The sequence below is a fragment of the Papaver somniferum genome, chromosome 2 (genome assembly GCF_003573695.1).
Source record: "Papaver somniferum cultivar HN1 chromosome 2, ASM357369v1, whole genome shotgun sequence".
Classification (NCBI taxonomy): Eukaryota; Viridiplantae; Streptophyta; class Magnoliopsida; order Ranunculales; family Papaveraceae; genus Papaver; species Papaver somniferum.
In genome coordinates, this window is record NC_039359.1 from 181,687,442 (window position 1) to 181,709,754 (window position 22,313).

Genomic DNA, 22,313 nt, shown 5'->3' on the forward strand with positions numbered 1-22,313 from the left:
ATCTTCCCTTATGCTCGTCTAATTGTTTTTTGAGTATAAGGGCGAGGGTCTTGTTGGTAGCTTCCGCTTGTCCGTTGCTTTGAGGGTATATGGGGGTGGACTTGTTCTTTCTTATTTTGAAAGTATCGAAGAGCATGTCTATATTTTTCCCTGTAATTGCTTGCCATTATCAGATACAATTTCAGCGGGTATACCAAATCTGCAAATGATGTTCTGGAATATGAAAGTAAACACATCCGCTCTCTGATCCTGGCCAAGGCCTTAGCCTCCACCCATTTACTGAAGTAGTCCGTGGCTACTATCAAAAATCGTCTTTTCCCTGATCCTTCGATGAAAGGCCCGACGATGTCTACGCCCCATTTTGCAAATGGCCACGGGCTATCGACGGAGTTTAACATTGTCGCCGGCGCGTGGATCTTTTTTGCGAAGCGCTGACATTCTTCACATCGTCGGGACATCCTCGCGGCATCCTGTATCATTGTCGGCCAGTAATATCCTTGCGTTTTTGCTTTGTCAGCTAGTGATCTCATGCCGCTATGATTCCCCGCGTCACCATAATGGATATCATTTAGAATTCGATGCCCCTCTTTCCGGGACAAGCAACGTAGTAATGGTCCAAGGAAGGATTTCTTGTACAGGACCCCATCCCGAAGATCATATCTTCCCACTTTGGAGAGTATCTTCCTAGCTTGTTTCTGATCCGCAGGTAAGCTTCCTTTTTCGAGAAAGGCATGGATTGTCACTCTCCAGTCATCTTCGTTGCTGAAGTCTTCGTCTTGATTTGCTCTTGACAGGATATCCTCTTCGTCAAAGTCATTATGGATGTCTTCTCCTACCTGGTCTTCGATATTTTCTTCCACTGTATCTTGATTGGTAGCGAAGGAGAATTGAGATGCAATCGAAGGCTCGTATACCCTTGCTATTTTAATAGCTTCGACATTTTTATCCCTCAGCATGGATGATATATATGCTAGGGCATCCGCGTGCCTGAGGTCCCTTCTGCATAAGTGCCGGAACTTAATGTTCGGGATTTGTGATGCCAATGTTTGGACCAAGGCCATGTAAGCTGAGAGGGTGTCATCGTACACATTATACTCGAGCCCTATTTGCCGTATGACAAGCTGCGAATCACTTGTCAGCCTTACATCGGTTACCCCCATCTCTATTATTATACGGAGGGCATGTACGACAGCTTCGTATTCAACAATGTTGTTGGTATGCTCTTTGAATTCCAATCTAAGTGCCTGTATAATCCTTTCTCCAGTTGGGGTGATAATGACAATGCCTATTCCTGCTCCTTCCTTATTTTTGGATCCGTCGACGAAGACTTCCCATTGTCTTTGACTCGCAGGTTCGAGGATATCCATTGGATCCTTGTTTTCTTCCTCGGCTTCTGGTATTCCCTTAATCTCTTCGTCGTTGTCAAGGGGGAGGTCTGCTAAGAAATCCGCCAGAACTTGGGACTTCCGAGAATGTTGAATTTCATGAATGATGTTGAATTGGTCCAGATGGGTGTTCCATTTGGCTATTCGGCCCACTTTTCCCGTGCTTTTGAGGACTGCTTCCAATGGTGCTTTGCATGGGACCCTGACGAGGTGAGTTAGGAAGTAGGTTCTCAGTTTTTGGGTAGCCCATACCAGCGAGGATGAGTTGTTCAATCTTAGTATAATTTCTTTCCGCAGAATTGAGGGTCTTGCTGACGTAATAGATAGGTTGTTCTATCTTTGTATTGGTTTTGACTAATACCGCGCTGACTGCGTCCTCTGTTGCTGCTATGTACAGTGCCAAAACCTCGTCAGGGTCTGGCTTCTGCAGGATCGGGATTGAGGCTAGGTGTTCTTTGATTTTTTGGAATGCTTCCTCGCATTCAACGGTCCATTCGAACCTGCTCCCTTTTTTGAGAATATTGAAGAAATGTTTGCATTTGTCCGAAGACCGTGCAATAAATCTGCCCAACGCTGCTATAGATCCATTGAGCTTCTGTACTTCCTTTAAATTCTTTGGGGACGGCATCTCTACTATGGCTTGAATCTTTGCTGGGTCTACCTCGATGCCCCTTTTTGTTACCAGATACCCGAGGAACTTCCCCGAGGTGACACCGAAAGTACATTTCTCCGGATTCACTTTCATGTGATGTTGTCTCATTGCTTCGAAGATATTCCTCAGGTCCTGGTGGTGATCTTTACGCAGCTTGCTTTTGACGAGCATGTCGTCAACGTAGACTTCTAGGGTTCCTCCAATCCATGGCTTGAAGATAGCATCGACCATCCTTTGGTATGTTGCCCCTGCGTTTCGAAGTCCGAAAGGCATTCTAGTATAGCAATAAAGGCCATGTGGGGTGTAGAACGCTGTGTGTGGCTGATCTTCTTCTGCCAGGGCTACTTGGTTGTAGCCAGAATGTCCATCCATGAATGACAGTTCTTCATATCCTTCTACTGCTTCTACCAGCTGGTCTATGCTCGGCAGGGGATAGCTGTCCTTTGGACATGCCTTGTTGAGATTAGTAAAGTCGATGCATATTCTAACCCCTCCATTTTTCTTAGGAACAATGACCATGTTGGAGATCCAGGTAGGATACTTGACTTCCTTGATAAATCCTGCGTCTAGTAGTTTCCGAAGTTCTGTTTCTACTACTGCCTCATGATACTCTGGAGCTACTTTTCGTATTTTCTGCCTGAACGGGGGCGTGCCCGGTTTGATGCGTAGTCATGTTGGATTACTTTTGGGTCAATCCCCGGCATATCTCCTAGCTTCCAGGCGAACACATCCGCGTATTCCTTAAGTAATTTGGTTAAGGAATGTTCCCTTCCTTCTTCGTCCATTATGGTCCCGATTTTGATCATCTTCGGGTTTTCTTCCGTTCCTATGTTGATTTCCTTTACGGGCTCCACTGGTGTGAACACAGGCTTCGGGTTTCCGAGGACTGGGACGTTCTTTAATTGCTATTTAGCGTGTTTCTGTTCTTCGCTGGTTGTTGAAGTACTTGTTTCTCTTGCTTAGGACATTATCATCTTTCGTCAAGCCCTTCCCTGTAGTTTCCTTGAGGAACAGGTCTATGGCCTTCTCTTTCGCGGTTTCTTGATTTTACTCTTCGGATTTTTCGCTGCTCTTCTTGCTCGTTGTTGATATGATCCTGAGTGGCCTGGCACTCTCGCGTAGTGATCCGATCTCCCTTGATTTCCATTACTCCCTCAGGTGTTGGAAATCTGAGATATTGGTGGTATGTTGCCGCAACTCCTTTGAGCTTATGTATCCATTTTCGTCCAATAATAGCGTTGTAGGGGGAAGGGGTGTCCACCACACTGAATCGGGTTTCCAGTTTCATGGGCCCTGCGTTAACCTGCAACACGATGTCTCCCAAGGGCTTCGTGGCTGCTCCATTGAATCCGTAGATGGTGTGATAAGAGGTCATTAACTGTTCATCATGGAGCTTCATCCGTTTGAATGCATCGTAAAATAGGACGTTTACGGAGCTTCCCCCGTCTATGAGGATCTTTTTGAGGTTACATCCAGCTACTGGTAGTGTTAGGACCAAGGGATCGTTATGGTCTTCCATATCTTCTTCGATATCCTCGGCATCGAAGATGATAGGAGATTCCATCCATTCTTCGTGTTCGTCCACCACTATCCCATCGACCTTATATAATTCGCAGCGGTCTTCGAATTGCTTCCGTAACCTCTTTCCTATCTGCGCTGTAAGTGAGGGTCCTGTGGCTTCAGAACACGAGATGGTGTTGATTGTTCGGTTTCCTTCCGGAAGTTGGACTGGTTTGGTTCGCTTGGATCTGTCCTCGGTAACATCCTTTCGTACGTAATGTTTGAGCTCTCCCGCATCAATTAATTTTTGGATCATTATTTTAAGGTTCTTGCACTTTTCGGTCTGGTGTCCGTTGAAACAATGATATTCACAGTAATCTTTAGACTTCTCGGATCTCGGGGGCTGCTTTCCCTTAGACCATGGCCACTCCAAGTTTTCCCTCCCTTTGATCTCTCGTAGGATACGAGCATAGCTAGCGTTGAGTTTCGTGTAAACTTGATCTTCGAATTTTCGGTCACCTGCTCTTCGTTCATCCCTTCGTTCCTTCCTATCTTCGTGAGGTCTCTCCCCTGAGCAACTCCTTTTGGCCCCATTGGTTTGTTCCGCTGAATTGGTGCGGTGAGACCTCTGCGGATATGCCCTCGGGTTTTCCCGTTGAATTTCTTCAAGTCGAGCGTGCTTTTCGATAATTATTCGAAGATCTCCCTCTGTCTTAGGCACGCTCCCATGAATTTCAACAAATAGGGGACTCATTCGGTCTAAGCCCCATTTGTAGCAATTGATGCTTACCACTGGGTCCACGCTCCCTATGGCTTGGCAGATCTTGTGCCATCTGTTAGTGTACTCCCTCGTGGTTTCCTTGTAGCCAATCGCTAGTGAAAAGAGCTTATCCATTCCGGTGTTTACAGTCTTGTTGTACATGTACGTTCTTAAGAATTTCTCTGCGAGTTGGTCGTATGAGTGGATGGAGTTTGGTGGCAGATTATCGAACCATGATAACGCCGATCCCTTCAGGCTTGACGGGAAGTATCTGCAGAGTACGGCGTCGTTCTGACCCCATCTAGCTAAGACACGGTTGTAGTACCGAATATGTGCAGCAGGGTCGCTGGATCCATCATAGCATTCGAACGTTGGGACAGGGCATTTCAGTGGAATAGGGGTGTTGGCCAAGCGATGAGTTAAGGGCGTGGAGTTAGCTTCTCTCATGACCTCTTCTAACCTCCCCCCGCCTTGTTTATTTTTTAATTGCCTGATCTCGGCCATCATCTCATCTCGTAGTTCTTCCATCGCGGTGGTGCCCTAAATTCTTCTGCTCGTTACCGTCTGACTCTCCATCGTCATAATCCGGGTCGGATACGCTACTTCCCCTTGTCGCGTCTTCATTAGCCGCTATGACGACTCTACAGTCTCGGTTTGGCTCTGGTGCTTTGGAGTTTGCTTCATCAAGTTGTTGGCTGGTCTTCGTGCTTAGAGCAATCCGCTCCTTTAAATCTTGATTTTCTCTGGCCAACAGGGCTACAGCATCTGCGTAAACCTGCTGGCTCTTCTTCAGTTCCTCAAGCTCAGCCATCAGTCGTGTGATTGGTTGGACCCCTGATTGGGAGTCCCAGCGCGTGCTACTACAGCCATGGTGCCGCCTCCTCCATGGTCTGCACTAAAGGTGGCAGGGGTTCAGCTTCGGTTGCTGGCATTTCCAAATTGGGGTGAGTGCCCCTCTGCGGTGCTAGAGCCGCCGGTATGGTTTGATTTTGATCATTTGTTGGTGGCATTCCAAAAGTTAGAAGGTGCACGGGTTGGAATGTTCTGGATTCATCCACCCTTTCTCTTGGTTGATTAAGTTGATTCATGGCGCAAGTATTGCTAGCCTCTGCAGCCTTCGGGACTACCGCAGCCGCACCGTACTTTGTCGCCGCTGCTCTGAGAGCCGCCGCTGCAACTGAATTAGCGTTCATAGGTGAAGTGATTTCCGCAGTATCTTGCCTTTGACTGGTCATTTTAGCTTTATCTCCTTTCTGCTTGCTTCGGGTGATGACCGGGGTTGTCCTGGGTGTTTCTTTTGACAAAGCTTTGGATTTTCCTGCTTCCTGCGTCTTTTCCATCACGTGTCCTTTTGTTGACAATGAAATCTCGCCGAAACTCGCCTTCTTTACTCACAATACGTTCTTTCTGCATAAGGAATTTCAAACAAAAAACGGGAACATCCGCGTGAATCGGGTTAGTTGGCGAAATACATTCTTCCAGGAGAGGATTAATACACGCAAGTTACAATACACGGGTTAAAGTTTTATTAAAGGAGATCCTTAGCATAAAAACTACGAAAAACCCCCCAGAGAGACGGGTTCGTACGAGATCTAAAGAAAATCGTAAATCCGCGGATTAGAACAATAAATCTTATCGAAGATAAAAGGTGGGTTTTTGAATACAATACAGTTAACAAATGATCTATACGGTCCGAGCTGATAAATCAGAGCAATCATATGCCAATTTAAAATGAAATCACAGGACAAGATAAATCTTTTACCGGGACGAAGTCCCTGTTTCTAGCGCCAAATTGTGAACACACAAACCACGAAGGGATCCGAATGCTCACAATCAATCATCATCATCTAAAGAGATTTGTGATGATGATATCCTAGTGTTGAATCCTTGGCTCAAAACCTTCGGGTTTATCATAGCCTCATCTAACAACTCCATGCGAGGCGTTTGCGCACGGGATATAAGTACAAACAAAGAAAGCAAAACGTATAAGTAAAGATCCATGGGGTTAAATAAATATAAAGTGCTGAAATGTAAACAAGACCAAGGTTTACGTGGTTCAGCACTAAGGCCTACGTCCACGGGGTTTGTTGTTTTACTATATTCTTCACGGTTACATGAATAGTCGAATGACTTTTGGGTTTACATGTTTCTCTCCTCTGAATGATTAACTTACACTTGCAATCTCTCTCTCTCTCCTTCCCTTTCTGATTTTTCCGATCCCCCTTCCTCTTGGTGGAGACGGGGTATTTATAAGGTTAGAATGTGGGACCCATCTCTGAAGTCCGTTGGAACCTTATCTTCTTGTGTCCTTGCGTCTATCACGCAGAGGTCTTCGTTCTCCCCTTGATCCCGCAGAGGCATCCTCGCTCGTTCCACAGGTTGATCGACACGTACACTGCTCAGAGTGTTTAATGTGGGTAGTTGAGGGGTCTGCTCGTGTCAGACAAGTGTCTTCTGCCCCTGTCACGTCCGTGTCAACTAACTTTCTCTTCACCGTTGATCTTAGCTTCTCTTTTGGGGATGAGATAAAGTAACTCCTCGGGGTTTATTTGGTGTTTCGTAGCGCATCATGTTTTGATGTTTTGGCCTGCATGCTTTCCACGTATCTTTTTATATACACGTGTCCGATAGTGAGATATATGTGTACACAGTGACGGTGGAATTTGTAAGACAGTAGTAGATTGTTATTATTGTCGTTGATGGTGGCGATGGAGATGGTGGTGGGGGTGCTGGAGTTTGCGTTGAATGATTTTCGTTGGCGCTTTTAGGGTAGCGGAAGGAGACTGGGGTGAATGAATTACTAATGAAAATACAGTGGTTAATAATGGAATTAAAAAAATTTGGATATCCTTACGGGAGGGTATATATAAAATATCTAGGGGTATTTTTGAAGGCCAATGGATAGTAGAGGCATTTATTTGATTTCCACTTTATAAAAAGTCATTTATGCTGATGATTTAGTTTCTTTATTATAAATTGTAACTAAAATAACTTCATTGGGTTATCCGTATTTAATCTGTTTATCCGTGCATTTATTATATGTAAATTCGTTGGATGTTGGAATGGATGTGGATGCCAAATTTGAGATCCGTAATGAATTGAATGGATGCGGATGAGGTGAAAACCGGACCATACCAACTCTCACACTCAAAGGCGTGGTTGTCTATAAGAAGAGTCCTCCCCTTTTGGAAACCAACTCAAAATGGAACTGTCCTATTACATACTGGCTTAAATATTAATCATGCCGACCATATGTTTCCATTGTATCATTTTCAATCAGAAAATCTCAGGATTTCCAGAACTTTTCCGATAAATAGCACAACTAGTCGAAGGACTAATAGACATTCAGAATGATGTCCTCGCCATCTCAATTACATTGCCGCCAAGATTGAAGGATTAACCATTGTAAATTATGCTGGGCTTGATAAACCAACACCCAAAAAGAAGCAAAGAACAGTAATGGATCATGTTTTTTTTTTTATATATATATATATAGTCAAAGGCCTTCAGAAAGGCTAATGATCCCCCTCAACTGTTGGGATGAGCCAAACAGGAGGAACATACCAGTACATAGAGGAATTGTTCTTCTTTGCCCATAGAGCAAGCTAATGAGCTACAGAGTTACAAATACGCGGTTGAAAACTAAAAACACAAGCAACTAACTTAGAAGAGTAAAATTGAATGTCTTTGAAGATTGCATCCGTACGCGAGTCTCCATCAAACTTGCCATCAGAAAATTGGTCAATGAGAGATTTCGCATAACTTTCAACTATGATGTGAGTGAACTGTTGCTCCAAGTCTTTCTTCAGGACTGCCCAGATGGCTCTGGCTTCATCTTCTTCGGCAGAGTGAACTTCGAAGACTAAGGAGGCACAAAAGGTAGCTTTCTTTGCAAAATCACGCATCACATACCCTACACCATTTGCTCCAGAGATCACATCAAAGGCACCATCAGTATTACATTTGATCCAACCAAGAGAGGGGGGCATCCATTTATCACAAACACCAACAGACAACATAGGGGAGACAGTGATACTATATTTCCTAGTAAGGAGCATAGCTCTAGCTCTGGCTAGGACAGTGATATGGTCCTCAGACATATTTTGAAAAATAAAATTGTTTTTGCTGGTCCAGATGGACCACATGATAGCAACAAACAGGCTTTGAGCTTCATCATAAAGTTTAGAAACAACATCAGTTAGCCAAAAAACGAGCCAATCAATGAATGATTTATTTTGGAAAAACTGGGTGTTGATGTTGAAATCAGAAATAAACCGTTGATGTTGAAATCAGAAATAAACCAAACCCTGCTAGCAAAGGGACAAAGGACCAAAGCATGCATAATGGATTCATGAGGATCAGAACACCTGGGGCAATCCACAGTCTGCATAGGCATTCTAGTATGCAAAATAGTTCTAGAAGGCAGGGCATTTCTAGCTGCTTTCCATAAAAACACTTGAATCCTGTATGGGATTCTAACTTTCCAGATACGCATCCAAAGATTTTTACAGGGAGATGGCCTAAGGCCTCTGAGTCCCATATAGGCAGATTTAGAGGTAAATTTTCCATTCTTTGAAAGATCCCAAGCCTTCCTATCAGGAATGCAAAGCTGGCTTAAGGGAATGGTAACAATATTCTGAACAAAAGCATTGTTAAAGTGGGTATTGAGTCTAGAAACATCACAGTTTCCAGTAAGAGGATTAATAAAATAAGACACTTTAACATTAGGGTCAGGTGGGACAAGGGGGGTTGGTGTAGCTGAACCCAAAGAAGGAATCCATTTATCACACCAAGGATCAATAAAATTTCCATCCCCCACAATCCAATAAATAAAAGGCTTAATCAGTTCTTTTATGGCATGCAAGCACCTCCAGGTCCAAGAGCACTTTCCAGTGCACTTAGCATTCAAGAAATCAGTTCTTGGGAAATACTTGGCCTTGAGAACAGTAGCTAACAAGCAATCAGGATTTTCAATAATTCTCCAAGCATTCCTAGCTAGCATGGCTAGGCTGTTTAGATCAGCCTTTCTAAAACCCAAACCTCCTTCTGCTTTGGGGGAGCAAAGAATGTCCCAACCAAGCAGATGCAGTTTCCTATCTTTTGGATCTAATATTTCACCCCACCAGAACTTACAGAGATGGGAATCCATCTGTTTGCAGAGGTGTTTAGGAATAAGAAATGCACCCATTTGGAAAAGAGGAATAGCCTGGCCAATGTGCTTAATAAGGGTAGTTCTAGAAGCTTGGGATAAGAGCTTATGAAGCCAGACTGTGATTCTGGCATCCACAGCCTGAAGAATTCTCATGTGAATTTGGATTTTAGAAGCTTGAAAAACAGTAGGGGTTCCAAGATATTTCTCTCCCAGATCCCTGCTTTGAATGTCTAAAATATTGGCCAGGAGAGCTTTCCTATGTTCAGGAATTTTCCTACTAAACAAGATTCCAGATTTTTCAAAATTTATTTTTTGCCCAGAAGCCAAACAATATTTTTGAAGGTAGTCTTTTATGACAAGAAAATTCTGGGCAGTGACTTTAGAAAACAAAAAAGAATCATCAGCAAACAAAAGATGTGTCATTTCAGGGGCATCTTTATGGACCTTAATACCCTCTACAATATTCTTTTTCTGAAGATTATCAATGTAAGAGGATAGAGCTTCAGAGCATATAATGTAGAGGTAATGAGAAAGCAGATCACCCTGTTTTAGACCTCTTTCTGATTTGATGAAACCAGTAGGACTACCAGTAATCGATCATGTTACGTATACATGCCAGGCAAATATATCATGAGACAGTGATGTAGCGATGTAGCCAAGTTTAGATTGGACGAAGTTAACCCCTACTTTAATAAAAGGGTTTAATTTGTTTATAGATCCGTCTTCCTCCTACTTTGTCAACAAAGATGATTTTCAGTCCACAATCCACACTACTGATTGATAATGTAAAGCAGATGTGAACAAACAAACAACAACAAGAAAACAAACAAACAAAGGTGCTCTGAAGAAATGAGGAAATTTCTTTCATTCATGCTTGTTTCTTTCTTTGTTGATGTTGTGCAGCTTGTGCTGTAAGTTCATGCATACTCGGTTTTGACTCGAGGACTTGAAGTAAACTTTACTGTAAAAAAGAACTGATTTCCACGCGAGAGAGAGAGAGGAGAGACTAGAGAGCAGTTAGGTTTTGTCACACTGGTGTGTATGTGACTGTTTAGTGGGACCAGCAGGTTTTGAGGTCTGGTGCTCTTGTTTTTCATTACGTACCTGACTTCGATTCACACGGTTTTGACTTTCTATTAACATTTTTTTCGCATTTGAAGCAGCAGCTTTTCTTGTAGTGGGTTCCACTGCTACAGTCTACACACCTGGACTGAATGAGAAAATTGGAACTAGTCCCGGTTAAGCCTAGTCTAGTTACACATAAAATTACTACAAACAAATCTTACTTAGGAAGCTCAAATGCTCTTTGTTTCCTTGTACTTTAATTACCCCATTTCACGTGGATATATATATATATATGTATTGTAATAATAAATAAATAAATATCATCTACTACTATTATTGATTATATTTGGTTGAGATGTTTCTCTTCCCTAAAGAAAACCTGGAAAGAAAAAAAATAAAAAATCACACCAAAAGTTTGATTCCATTAATACCTTCATTTTCAACTCAAGCCTATTGAAATTGAAATTCAATTCAAAGCAAAGTCCCTCTCTTGTTACTACCTACATACATGTCCCATTCATTTCTCAGCTGATGGGACTTCTCTATCTATCCATCTCTTTAGCTACTCTTCTTCCGCATTACCTCCTCTCTTCATAATCTCAATGTGGGTGTTTTTGCTCTCTCTCACTTTCTCCATATTAATTGCTCATCAGCTCTTCTCTATCTCTCTCTCTTTAGATCTTACGACTTACCAATTTATCAGCTTTTAAATACTCAAGATCCAGTTTTATTTGTTTAGGGGAGGTCTTGATGGATCCATTACATAGACTACAAGTGTATAATCACCAAGTACTCAATGCAGCATTATCTCCGATGAAAAGCCAACAATCACACTCAACAGAAACAAGTTCACCAATCTTAGTTATTGCAATACTAGGAATCATGACAACAGCTTTACTACTGATAGGCTATTATATATTTGTAATCAAATGTTGGTTAAATTGGCACAGAATTGGTGTTGTGAGAAGATTCTCCTTTAGAAGATACGAAGACCCGTTAATGGTTTATGATCCAGCTGCTGAACACCGTGGTGTCGATGAATTGGTTATTCGAGCAATCCCAATATTTCAATTTAAGAGAAGACAAGGTGATAATGAAGACAGTAGTTTCCATGAATGTGCGGTTTGTTTGAATGAGTTTCAAGAACAAGAGAAGTTAAGGGTTCTTCCTGGTTGTAGTCATGCTTTTCATATTGATTGCATTGATATTTGGCTTCAAAAGAATGATAATTGTCCGCTTTGTAGATCCAGTATCTCGACGCCAACTAGATTTCCTTTTCATCAAATTATAGCTCCAACTTCTTCACCACAGGATCAAACTCCTTTTACAGATACCGTCATTAATACGGATGAAGATTTCGTAGTCATTGAAATCATGGGTGACAATGATAATAATACTAGTTCAGATCAACTTAATACTATTCGGCGGCAAGACACGGCGAAATCAGGAGAAATTTTGAGTCAGTCAAATGTTGCCAATCCTTGGCCAATGAGAAAGTTAGAGCCAAAATCAATACAGAAAAGGGCTAGAAAGTATCATCATGTTTCAAGTATGGGAGATGAATGCATTGATATTAGAGGGAAAAAAGATGATCAGTTTTCGATACAAACCATTAGAAGATCAATATCTATGGATTCTTCAGTTGATAGACAACTATATCTATCTGTTCAAGAGATTATACAACAAAAGAATAGACAACAATTCAATGATGTTAGTACAAGTGACCAACAAGAATCTAGCAGTAGAATTCGAAGTCGATCGTTCTTTTCGTTTGGAAGTGGACGAGGATCTAAGAATGCAATTACTCCTTTGCAATTTGATGAGTCATAACAGTAAAAACCTAGTGTAATTCATTTTTGAGTTTTAATTCTTGGTTCTTTCTTTTCTGGAACAAAAGTAGTTTTATAAACAGTATAAAATTGAGTGTATAGCCAATTTGAATCTTGGGTAAATACTTGAGAGCGAGATTAATTTTCAAACCCTATCAAATCTGTTCTTTTTTGGTTGATTAGAACAAATATATGCTTAATGATTAGTTTGATTATATCGTGGGGATAAGATATTCAAAAAATAGCAACTTTTTTCCTTACTTTTTTTGAGTTTTTCTTTTTATAAATTCTCTAGCTTTCTATAAAGTGATTGATTGTGAGCTTTTCTTTCCCTTCTTTTGTGTTTTCTATAGTGGGAAAAGCCAAAAATCAATGAACTTCTTCAGTAACCTGACATTTTGTTACCAAGTGAAAAGAGGAACAATTATTCATTAAGTAAGAAAATGCTGATAGAAAACATTGTATTTGTAGCAATAACTTACGGGGCACCCACAGTTGTGCTATTTGTTGTACCTTCCTTGCACACGGGAAAAATGAGAAGATTCTGAACACAAACAGATTTCTCTCACTCTCATACCTTGTTTACTTAACCCTGATTAAGGCACTTGTGCAGAAAGGGTACAAACAGATGTCTGAGTAAGGCCCGAGTGTCAATAGCCTACAAACAGATTGGCTTAGTAGGGTATCTGCAACAGTCTGTTCAAACAATGTCAAAAGTCCAAACTGATATAGAAACTAGGAAATAGAGGACAACTACTTATATTTAAATATGAGTGGGAGAAAACGGAAGAAGAATCCAAAGACTGTAACCCAAAAGTCTTCTAAAACAATATTTATATCTTGCACAGTCAAATTCACAAGTGATTTTAGTCAAGAGACTCGGAGATCCAAATTCTAGTTTTGTTACCTTTCTTGAGCATTAAGTCAATGGATAGAACTCAAAATTTTGAAGAAGAGGAAATGCAGGCAATATAACGGCAACCCACATGCTTGAAGAGAATAATAAAAATAAAGAGTGGGAGTTCATGGGTTTCCCCTGAACTTTGGGGTTTGAACTTTTTTCAGGGAGCTTGTTTCAAGTATCACATTAATTTCTCAATTATCTCCATCAAAAATGGGTTGGATCTAGATTGGTTTCTAGTCTATACTATAGAGAAAGAGAAAATAATAAACAAAAGGGTAATTACGTGTGTACTGTGATTAATAAGCTTTTTTAACTTGAGTGAGTGAGGAAGTAGAGGAACAGCAAGGATTAGCAGAAGTTGCAGGCAAAAGCATATGAGAATGCATGCTGAGTTGGGTATGCATACACACATCATTCCAAATTGTAGTGAAAAGAAAAGCAAGGAAGCCACCGCTAGTGACCAACTTGTCACACCAATATAAATGTAGTTTCTCCTTCAGAAAGATTCTACTTCATACATCATTTCTTTACATCTAAACAAAGATTATTTAACTTTTAGGGTATCTCTTGGTGACATAAAAATATAAACACTGCTATCTATGTATGATTAGCACATTATTATATACAATGTTTAGGGTTTTTCATGTGGAGATTAGCTCCTGTGGGTTCTTGTTTCTTTGTTTCAGTGTCTTATATGTAGTGTTATGTATGTACGTGCGCACGCACCGGCGTCTTTCTTGTGCATTTGCATGTGCGTGTCGGCATCTGTGTGGCAAGAATATATTATGGGCTGTTACTTTCTGTTTTCCAGAGTTCTTATTTTATTTGTCTTCAGAGTTCTTATTGTTTGGATAGTAGTACTAGTAGTTAGTAGATCACATCTTCATCATCCAGCCACCTGATTACAACTAACAACTTCAGGCAACAATTAATTTTGACTCCACTGAAGGATGTAGACATGTAGTAGCTCAACAGAAGAAGAATTCTCAAGTTTCTCTAACTCTTTATGTTCAAAGTTAGAGGTCAAGCCTATCCCTATAAATTCTAAATCAGCCAACCGGTTGACTTACGATTTACAATTTACCATGATTATAATTATCACAAAGTACCAATCCTAACAGAACTGTTTTGTCTATTTAAAATTCTAATCCCTACAAAACATGATTGAAGATGCATCAAGAGGGACCACATAAGAACACATGCTGTACAGATTGTTAGCTGCACTCAAAATAAGACTTTAGTGTGAAACTGCAAAAAGGATGCCTGATCTGAATCAAATGAAATTTGAATATCAGAGAGTCATATATCATAACGAGATTTCTAGTAAGTAATTGGTACAACAACCAGTTGAATTGGATACAATGAATACAGGCAACTAGTTCCCATCAGCTCAGAGTTAAATCGAAAACAAAACAACATGAAGTACCTGTACACACAGGTGCACAGTCTTTTTTTCTTCCTAAGATTACGTATGTGCTTATGTTATACAAAGAGAATGTTTGACAATCAGGAAACTGTCAACCAAACAGTATTAGCTCAATCAAAAGACAGATAGATGTGGTTGGTACAATGACAAAGAAACTTATTTGCATCTTAGGGAATAACCCCTAGTTGTTGTAAATTTGAAAGAACTACTTGTTGAGTTCGTTTTACATCAACATGGGACACCTGAGCATGCCAAATGGCTCCAAGAGATGAGGCTAAAAACCAGAAATCCAATTATAGGAGTAACGAGAAAAAGGGTGGAAGACTAATGGGGAAACAATACAGCACTTGTGCCCCTGAAAATGACATTGTAGTAAAATTTATCCCGAAACATGTCAAGAGATGCAGCAGACTAAGAAGGTTGTGATGTCAGAGTTGCGCACAGGGTAAGTATTGACGAACATGAGAATCAAAACCAAATTTCTCAATGAAAAGTAATAAATGTACATGCTATAGAACTGCGTATGAACAGAAACATCCTAAAATAGGACGATCAAACAACAAAAAAGAACTGCAAGGGTGTGGAATGTATGTACTACTAAATCTAACCTTTAATTATTAGATTTTTACCTTTTGTTTAAGGCGCACACTCACTGTTAAGGGGCAAAGGTAGAGCCTTTCTGGGGAAAACCTCATCCTCACCAGAACAGGATAACCCTTGGGCCTTTTCCTTTAATTGCTCAAGGAGTCGACGAGCTTCTCTCATTTCATCATGCGCAGTAGGTCCACGGCTTTCCCATGCATCAATTACTCGCTGCCGGACCTCCAGTGCAACAGTATAGCTGCACATAAACACTGATATATATTAAATACAAAATTTATAGCATAATTCACGCAATTCATCATACATGAGTACATGTACATTCTAGGATGATGGTTCATTCAGCACCAAATTGCCCACCTAATATTTCTATTGCCGTTAGAGTAAAGAGGAGTGCTAACGATCACAAAATTTTGGCTCTGACCCCTATATGATTAAATTAGAAGAGAAGCTTCTGTGGTATCACAATTTTTCAGGTAAATGCACTTAACTTACAGGTTTGAGCGATATGGAAAGTGAGAAGAGAAAAATTAAATGAGCACAGTTGAACAAATGTGGTGCGAAAAGAGAGGTTTCTTGAGAGACAGAATAACTTGAAGTGTATTGGAGCTTAGAAGGTACAATATTTTCTGTATCAATTTTTTGAAACTTCGTGTCAATGGTGAAAATCTAAGCTTTTCTCTGTACTGCACTTGACCTCAGATACTGTAGGTACAGATCATTCAGCTGAGGATTGAGGATTACCATGAGACAAGGTGGATTCTGAGTGTGAACTTCATACCAGTAGGCTACAGTGAACAAACTCAAAAGAGAACTACATACTAGAAATGAATTTACCGATGCAGGGAAACTTAGTAGCTTTTACAAAAAGAAAAACACTAACCCATTGCATCTAAGCTAAAGAGACATGGTATGGCCACTGTTTTTTTTTTTTTTTTTAAAAGGGCAAACAAACAATCAGCAGCAAGCACATGGCATGAAACCTCAAACATAAATGATTAATTTTTAAAAACCACTACATGAACCCTTGTATTGACCTCTATTATCCATAACTATGGCCAAAATTCTCTCAATAAGAGACAAAACAAGATGATTGCAACCCATCGGGAACAAGAATGCTGTTCTACTGAATAAACTTTTAAGAGAAACAAAAAGAATAGGTAGGATGCACAAGTAGATGTGAACAAATATGGTAAAATATCATTAACCGGACATTCAGAAAGGAGCTCACGGATACTCACTAGAAAGGAAAGAACTAATACATAGAGATACCCTAGGGATGAATAAGATGTTCATCACCTGATACAGTTGCATTAAAATCACATTTTTAGAGAGCCCAGTATGGCACTATCTAAAAATATGAAACCAAAGAGTAAGGTAATAATAAGGTAGATCAAGTAGTTCTACCTCCCCATGGTGCCATAAGCTTTTGAAAGGTTTTGACAAGGTCTATTGAATCTGCATGATGTGGACCAAGTGACACATCCATGATCTCTTTCGCCAATGCACATACGTGCATCTGACTTAGGCCTCTCCAGCTCGAGATATACAGCCCCCAGATTACTGTACATATACCCAACCCCGAAAGCTTACTCCCAAAACTCTCCTTCAGCCTATCAACTGCACTCTCCAAGTATATAATTGCTTGAGGCACCTTACCCTTCAATAAAAGCAACCAACCTAACCTAGCTGAGACACTCCCTTTAGAATGAAGTTCTTAACCAACCAACCTACCCTTCAAAAAGAAAAGAAAAAAATGAAGTTCTTGACGGACGATCTCTAATATAGTGAATGATCTCTTCAAGAATGAGATATCAGCTTCAAGCTTGTTCATAGTCTCTTAAAGCATAGCTATCTCTGTGTACGCCTCTGCAGCTTCTACAGGAGCTTCAGATTCTATCTTGTAGAGAATACCAGGAGATATCTCTATCTCTAAACAACTCTTTGAATCTGCATATTTCTCCTGACTACACAAAGCATTTTCCATTGATATGAGAATGAAAGCTCGAGTCTTGCTATCTTTCCCCGTCTGCCACACAACACCCCTCAAACCGGAAACTGCCTCATCATACTTCCCCAATGCAATCAATTCTTTAAAAGCTTTTGGGGGAGTTCATTTTCCAATCCCGTATAAACAACACCATGAAGACGTCGCGGGTAACTCCAATGGGAATTATCCCCTAATTGTTTCTTATGAATTCCTAACTCCTTTAAGCAATACGGTGACCCCTCTTTAAAATTCAAAACTGCAACATAAGCTTCAGCCAATTGTATATGTGCTACACCCATTTCCTTACTGTCTGGCTCTAGAACATGGAGCTTTAACTCCAAACATCTCGTTACATTAACCACAGCTTCTTCCTTTCTACCCAACGCACTGTTTACTTATGCTAATTCCATCTGAGCAGCATGCATTACAGGTCTAATATCACTTTAACCAACAGTATCCTCTAATTCTAACTTACTCAATATCCTATTAGCTGTATTAAAATACCCCGAACTATCGTTAAACCTTTTCTAACTATAATAGAACCGTCAACTGTAAAGTCATTGCGACTGATAAACACACTTTATTATTTTTATCAAAAATATTCAAAGCCTTATTAGCATACTCAAGGTTTTTTCAGGATTATCACCTACTTGATCCAAATGAAGACCCGCTTTCAAGCAAGCCAGTCAAAGCTGTACATGGGTGTTGCCGAAAGCAAATTTCATTGCTTCAAAAGCTTCCAGAATCTTCCTAGTCGACCCGGAAGACTCGTATTCTTTCTTCAATTCCAGACTTTTCCTTGTTTTTTCTCTGTCTGGGGTTTTGTTCAACAAAGGGAATCAGAGTAATTGAGAGTTGTGATTGGTTTTCATTATTGGGTATCGATTTGATGTCAGATACAAAATATTGGGTATGGTTTTCATTATTGGTTTTCAGCAAACCTCAGAAATGGAGTAACACCCTTGGATAACAGTCATGATTTGTAATTTTGTAGGAATTAAAAGTTCAATCCCATATTTCCACGGCTTTGGAAGATCCAGTCCTCCCTTAACAAGCCCAGTACTCGCTAGTCCATATATCGCCAGGTTAAATAGTTTGGTCCAGAATTTGGACGAGTTAGTCCAAATTACATCGACTCAAAATTCCTTCCTTTCAGAATTATATACATGAAAAAAGTTTTTTTATTTTCAGATCTCAGATTTACAATTGGGAGGGTTTCAGAAAGAACGAGAGGGAGAAAGGGAGAGACTGAAAGATTTTGGAGGTGATTTGTGAATCAAAACTTTTGAGTTAAAATCTCGGAGTTAGTTAATTCAATTTCGACATCTTTTTAGATGTGACTCGGATCTTTTTTGTTAGCAATTGATTTATTATATTTGTGTTGGTTGATCCTAAGAATAACTATTTTTTTGAGATCTTTAATACGTGATTTTGATCTTTGATGTCTTCATTTGTTATATATTTTTTTGTAATATGCAGGGTATAAACCATGTCTGGGGAGGTTGTGTATGCTATCTTTAATCATGGTGAGCATTCGAACCTATTTGGTAGATGCACACATTTTTGTACATTGAAATTCTTTGTGATGAATGCATGTGTTGTTTTGTTGAATCAATGTTTTATTTTATTATTTTTCTGTAGATATTTACATACTTGTACACTAGTATGCTCTGTAATGAATGCATGACCTGTTTTGTGGGTGTAGATGCTATATTTTTTATTTTCTTGTGTATGTGTACATGTTTGTACTCTGAAATGCTTTGTAATGAATATTTCCCTGTCATGTGGGTATGGAGCTAGATTTTGTTAGGTTTTGTAGAGGTGTACATGAATGTATGGTTTGTTAGGTTTTCGTACAAATGTACACATTTGTACACCAGTATACGTTTCAGCTTATATATCATGTGTTCTTTTAATATACGGCGTATGTGTTTTTTTTATATATGTTATTTGTAACATGTAGAGAATCAACTATGTCTGAGAAGGTTTTGCATGCTTTTTTTGAATCATGGCGAGTATTCGACCCTATTTTGGTAGATGTGTACATATTGTACACTGAAATTCTATGTGATGAATGGATTGTTTTGTTTGAGTAAATGCTCTATTTATTTTATTTTTTAGTAGAGATGTATACATACTTGTACGCTAGTATGCTTTGTGATGAATGCATGGCCTGTTTTGTAGGTATGGATGCTAGTTTTGTTATTTTTTTCTATAGATATGTACATGTTGGTACACTGAAATGCACTTAGATGAATATATGGCATGTCATGTTGGTATGGATGCTAGATTTTGTTAGGTTTTTGTAGAGGTGTACATTTTAGTACACTAGTATGCTCTTTGACAAATGGATGACCTGTCTTGTGGGTATGAATGCTATTTTTTAGATTTCTGTAGATATGTACATATTTGTACACTAGTATGATCTATAATGATTTTCTTTTTGAAGTTTAGTTTTTATTTTAAGATTTTCGGAGTCATGTTTTGAGTGTACATAGTTGTACCCATGTTAATTGTTAGAGCATTGATCGGTCGAACTCAAAAGTGTTGCTATCCCAAGCTTGTTGTCAAATTTAGTTGTCAAAATTATATCTTGTTTTCTAGTCTACAATTAGTTAAGTCTCGTATTATGATAGAAATGTAGTTAAGAAACGGACATCGTGGCAGTTATCATTGCGTTCTACCGTTTGAAGGCGAAGATCAACCGAAGCTTTTAGAGAACTTCTTAAACAAAAGGTAAGTGAAGACTTAACCACCTATTTCTCAAGTTATATTCATCTTTCTATCTATGAGACGATGTCGCATAACTAATTAGACTATCATAAGCATGTCAAGAGTTTCGAGTCGAGTTTATCTTGGTAATTAGTTCTCGAAATATGACTAAGCTTAATGAACATTTTCCATACTTGATAAAATTTTGGTTAAGAACAATTGATTATTCGCAATCAAAATCATGATTCAAGTTTTATCATTCGAAAATATCCTGGAACAGTGATACGTGTCATTGATGTTATTCGGGAATGTTGTTTCGAATCGATTTAGAGAAATATAGAACTACTATAGATTTGGATATAAGACAGTGTATATACCAGTCTTACAAACTGGGAAAACTGTTATAAGTCTGGAGTCGTAATGCATGTACTCAGTACACGAAACTAAGTAGCTATATGTCGACAAACAGATTTTTGGCACGCATATTTGTATACACACCTTTAAAATTCTGGGAACTTGTGAATCTAGATTGGTACTTAAACTAGTACGCGTACTAGAAAGGAACTGTGGTTACAGAACCGGTATGAATACCAAACCGGTACACGTACCAGAAAATTTCTGTGGACTCCAGGATTCGGCTATGCTTAAATGGTATCCATACCAGTACGCATACCGAAAAATTTCTATGGACTCCGGAACTAGGTTAAGTCTTAAGGTTTACAAACCGGTACAGTACGGTAACATAACTGTTCACGACAGGTTAAGTGATTGTACCTTGTACACCTACTTACCATGTCTATTAAATTCTTATGTACTTAAATCACTTCTCTTAGATAATTTTCATTTGAATAATCTCTAAAAACACCATAGACATATTGTTCAAAGATTCATCTAATGGTGGATATTGTTTGCTTGGTTCCAAATCTATCTTAGCTTAAACCTAAAGAAACCTATGCTTTGATGTCTATAAAAGGGGTGCTTCAAGTAACTGGGATTGAATCCTGACACTACTTTTCTTGATGTCTCCTAGTTGTTACTAGAGTCTTCTTCTTAAAACCCTTTTAGGGTTTAGCGACTCCAAAGACTTCATTGGTATTCGTGAAGCCATGTTCATCTATTGTTTATCTTGATAGCTCGAGTATCCTGATATTGTTCGATTATTGATCTGCTCACTTAAACAAGATAGATAGAAATCATCAAAGTTCTCTTTTTCTCAAACTTTATTGATCCCACAAGTTTTATACTTGTGAGGTGAACAATAATCTAGGCTGCACTTCGGGTTGCATAAATCCGGATTTTAAGGTTAGATAGACTTTTTCTATTGCTATCGATTTCCATCACCTTGATCAAACTTTTTGATCGCAAAGGAAATCACATATAGGCTTATCTGTGGGAGGCAGATTGGTTTAAAGTCTTCAATTGAGTTAAAGCAACTCTTAGTTGGTGTGATGTCATCTAAGGGAATCAATTGCGCGGAGTCCTGCTGGGATTCAAGCGGCGTAAGGAACGCGACTGTAACTGAATAGCTGGGAGGGTTAATTCGATCTCAACTACATTCCAGTCCGAAGTTAATTGGTGGTAGGCTAGTGTCTGTAGAGGCTTAATACAGTTTGGTGTTCAATTTTGAATAGGTCCCAGGGTTTTTCTGCATTTGCGGTTTCCTCGTTAACAAAACTTCTGGTGTCTGTGTTATTTTTTTTCTGCATTATATTGTTTATCTTTATAATTGAAATATCACAGGTTGTGCGCTAATCAATCAAAGTAGATACATCCATCCTTGTTTGTTGGATACGACTTGATTGATTACTTGGGACATTGATCTTTGGAATCACCCAAGTACTCTCACCCGAAAATTAGGTTCACAGTCTTTCCTTTGTAAACATTCTGATTGTGAGAGAAAGAGATATAACTCTGAATATTCTTTCTTGATTGAGATTCATTAAGTTTAGATCTCGGAATTATATTTGAGTTTGTCCATATTGGTTGCCTAAGAAAAATTTGGTGGTGTATTTTGGTACCCTCTGCGTTTTCAATTGGTATCAGAGCAGGCAAGCGCGTTAAAACATAACAATCTGTGTTTGAAGCAATATTATTATATGGACAATAATGCAATCTCGATAAATGTAACGCCAGCATTTGATGGCACAAATTATTTATGGTGGAAAATTTTTATGCGTTCCTTTCTACAAGTCTGTGACTTTGAGACATTACCACCATAAACAATTTCATTTATAAGTAAAATATGAACTCATGATGTACGCTAAAAGCTCATTTTATATATTACAACAAATATGAGTTTGGATAAAACCCCCAAATTTGTAATCATGAACCCTAGATT

General features: G+C 39.4%; 2 protein-coding genes and 1 pseudogene across 2 annotated transcripts; 1 reads left to right on the forward strand and 2 right to left on the reverse strand.

Annotated features, from left to right (window-relative positions):
- Positions 1-7,902: 7,902 nt before the first annotated feature.
- Positions 7,903-10,783, reverse strand: LOC113352483. Its single transcript, XM_026596298.1, has 3 exons — positions 10,779-10,783; positions 8,665-10,032; positions 7,903-8,422 (listed from the first exon to the last, which is right to left on the reverse strand). The coding sequence occupies exons 1-3, from the start codon at positions 10,781-10,783 to the stop codon at positions 7,903-7,905; spliced, it is 1,893 nt and encodes a 630-aa protein (XP_026452083.1).
- Positions 10,784-10,901: 118 nt separating this feature from the next.
- LOC113349937 (RING-H2 finger protein ATL16-like) lies at positions 10,902-12,522 on the forward strand. Its single transcript, XM_026593985.1, has one exon. It carries the CDS (start codon positions 11,265-11,267, stop codon positions 12,342-12,344), a length of 1,080 nt encoding a protein of 359 aa, XP_026449770.1. The 5' UTR covers positions 10,902-11,264; the 3' UTR covers positions 12,345-12,522.
- Positions 12,523-15,058: 2,536 nt separating this feature from the next.
- On the reverse strand, positions 15,059-18,102 carry LOC113349938 (annotated as a pseudogene).
- Positions 18,103-22,313: the final 4,211 nt, after the last annotated feature.

Bases quoted from the DNA above. Each gene is read 5' to 3' on its own strand.
- LOC113352483 (XM_026596298.1), bottom strand. The intron at 8,423-8,664 runs GTGTTCTGATCC...CATCTGGACCAG, and splicing joins CAGACTGTGGATTGCCCCAG to CAAAAACAATTTTATTTTTC.
- LOC113349937 (XM_026593985.1), top strand. From the start codon at position 11,265: ATGGATCCATTACATAGACTACAAGTGTATAATCACCAAGTACTCAAT.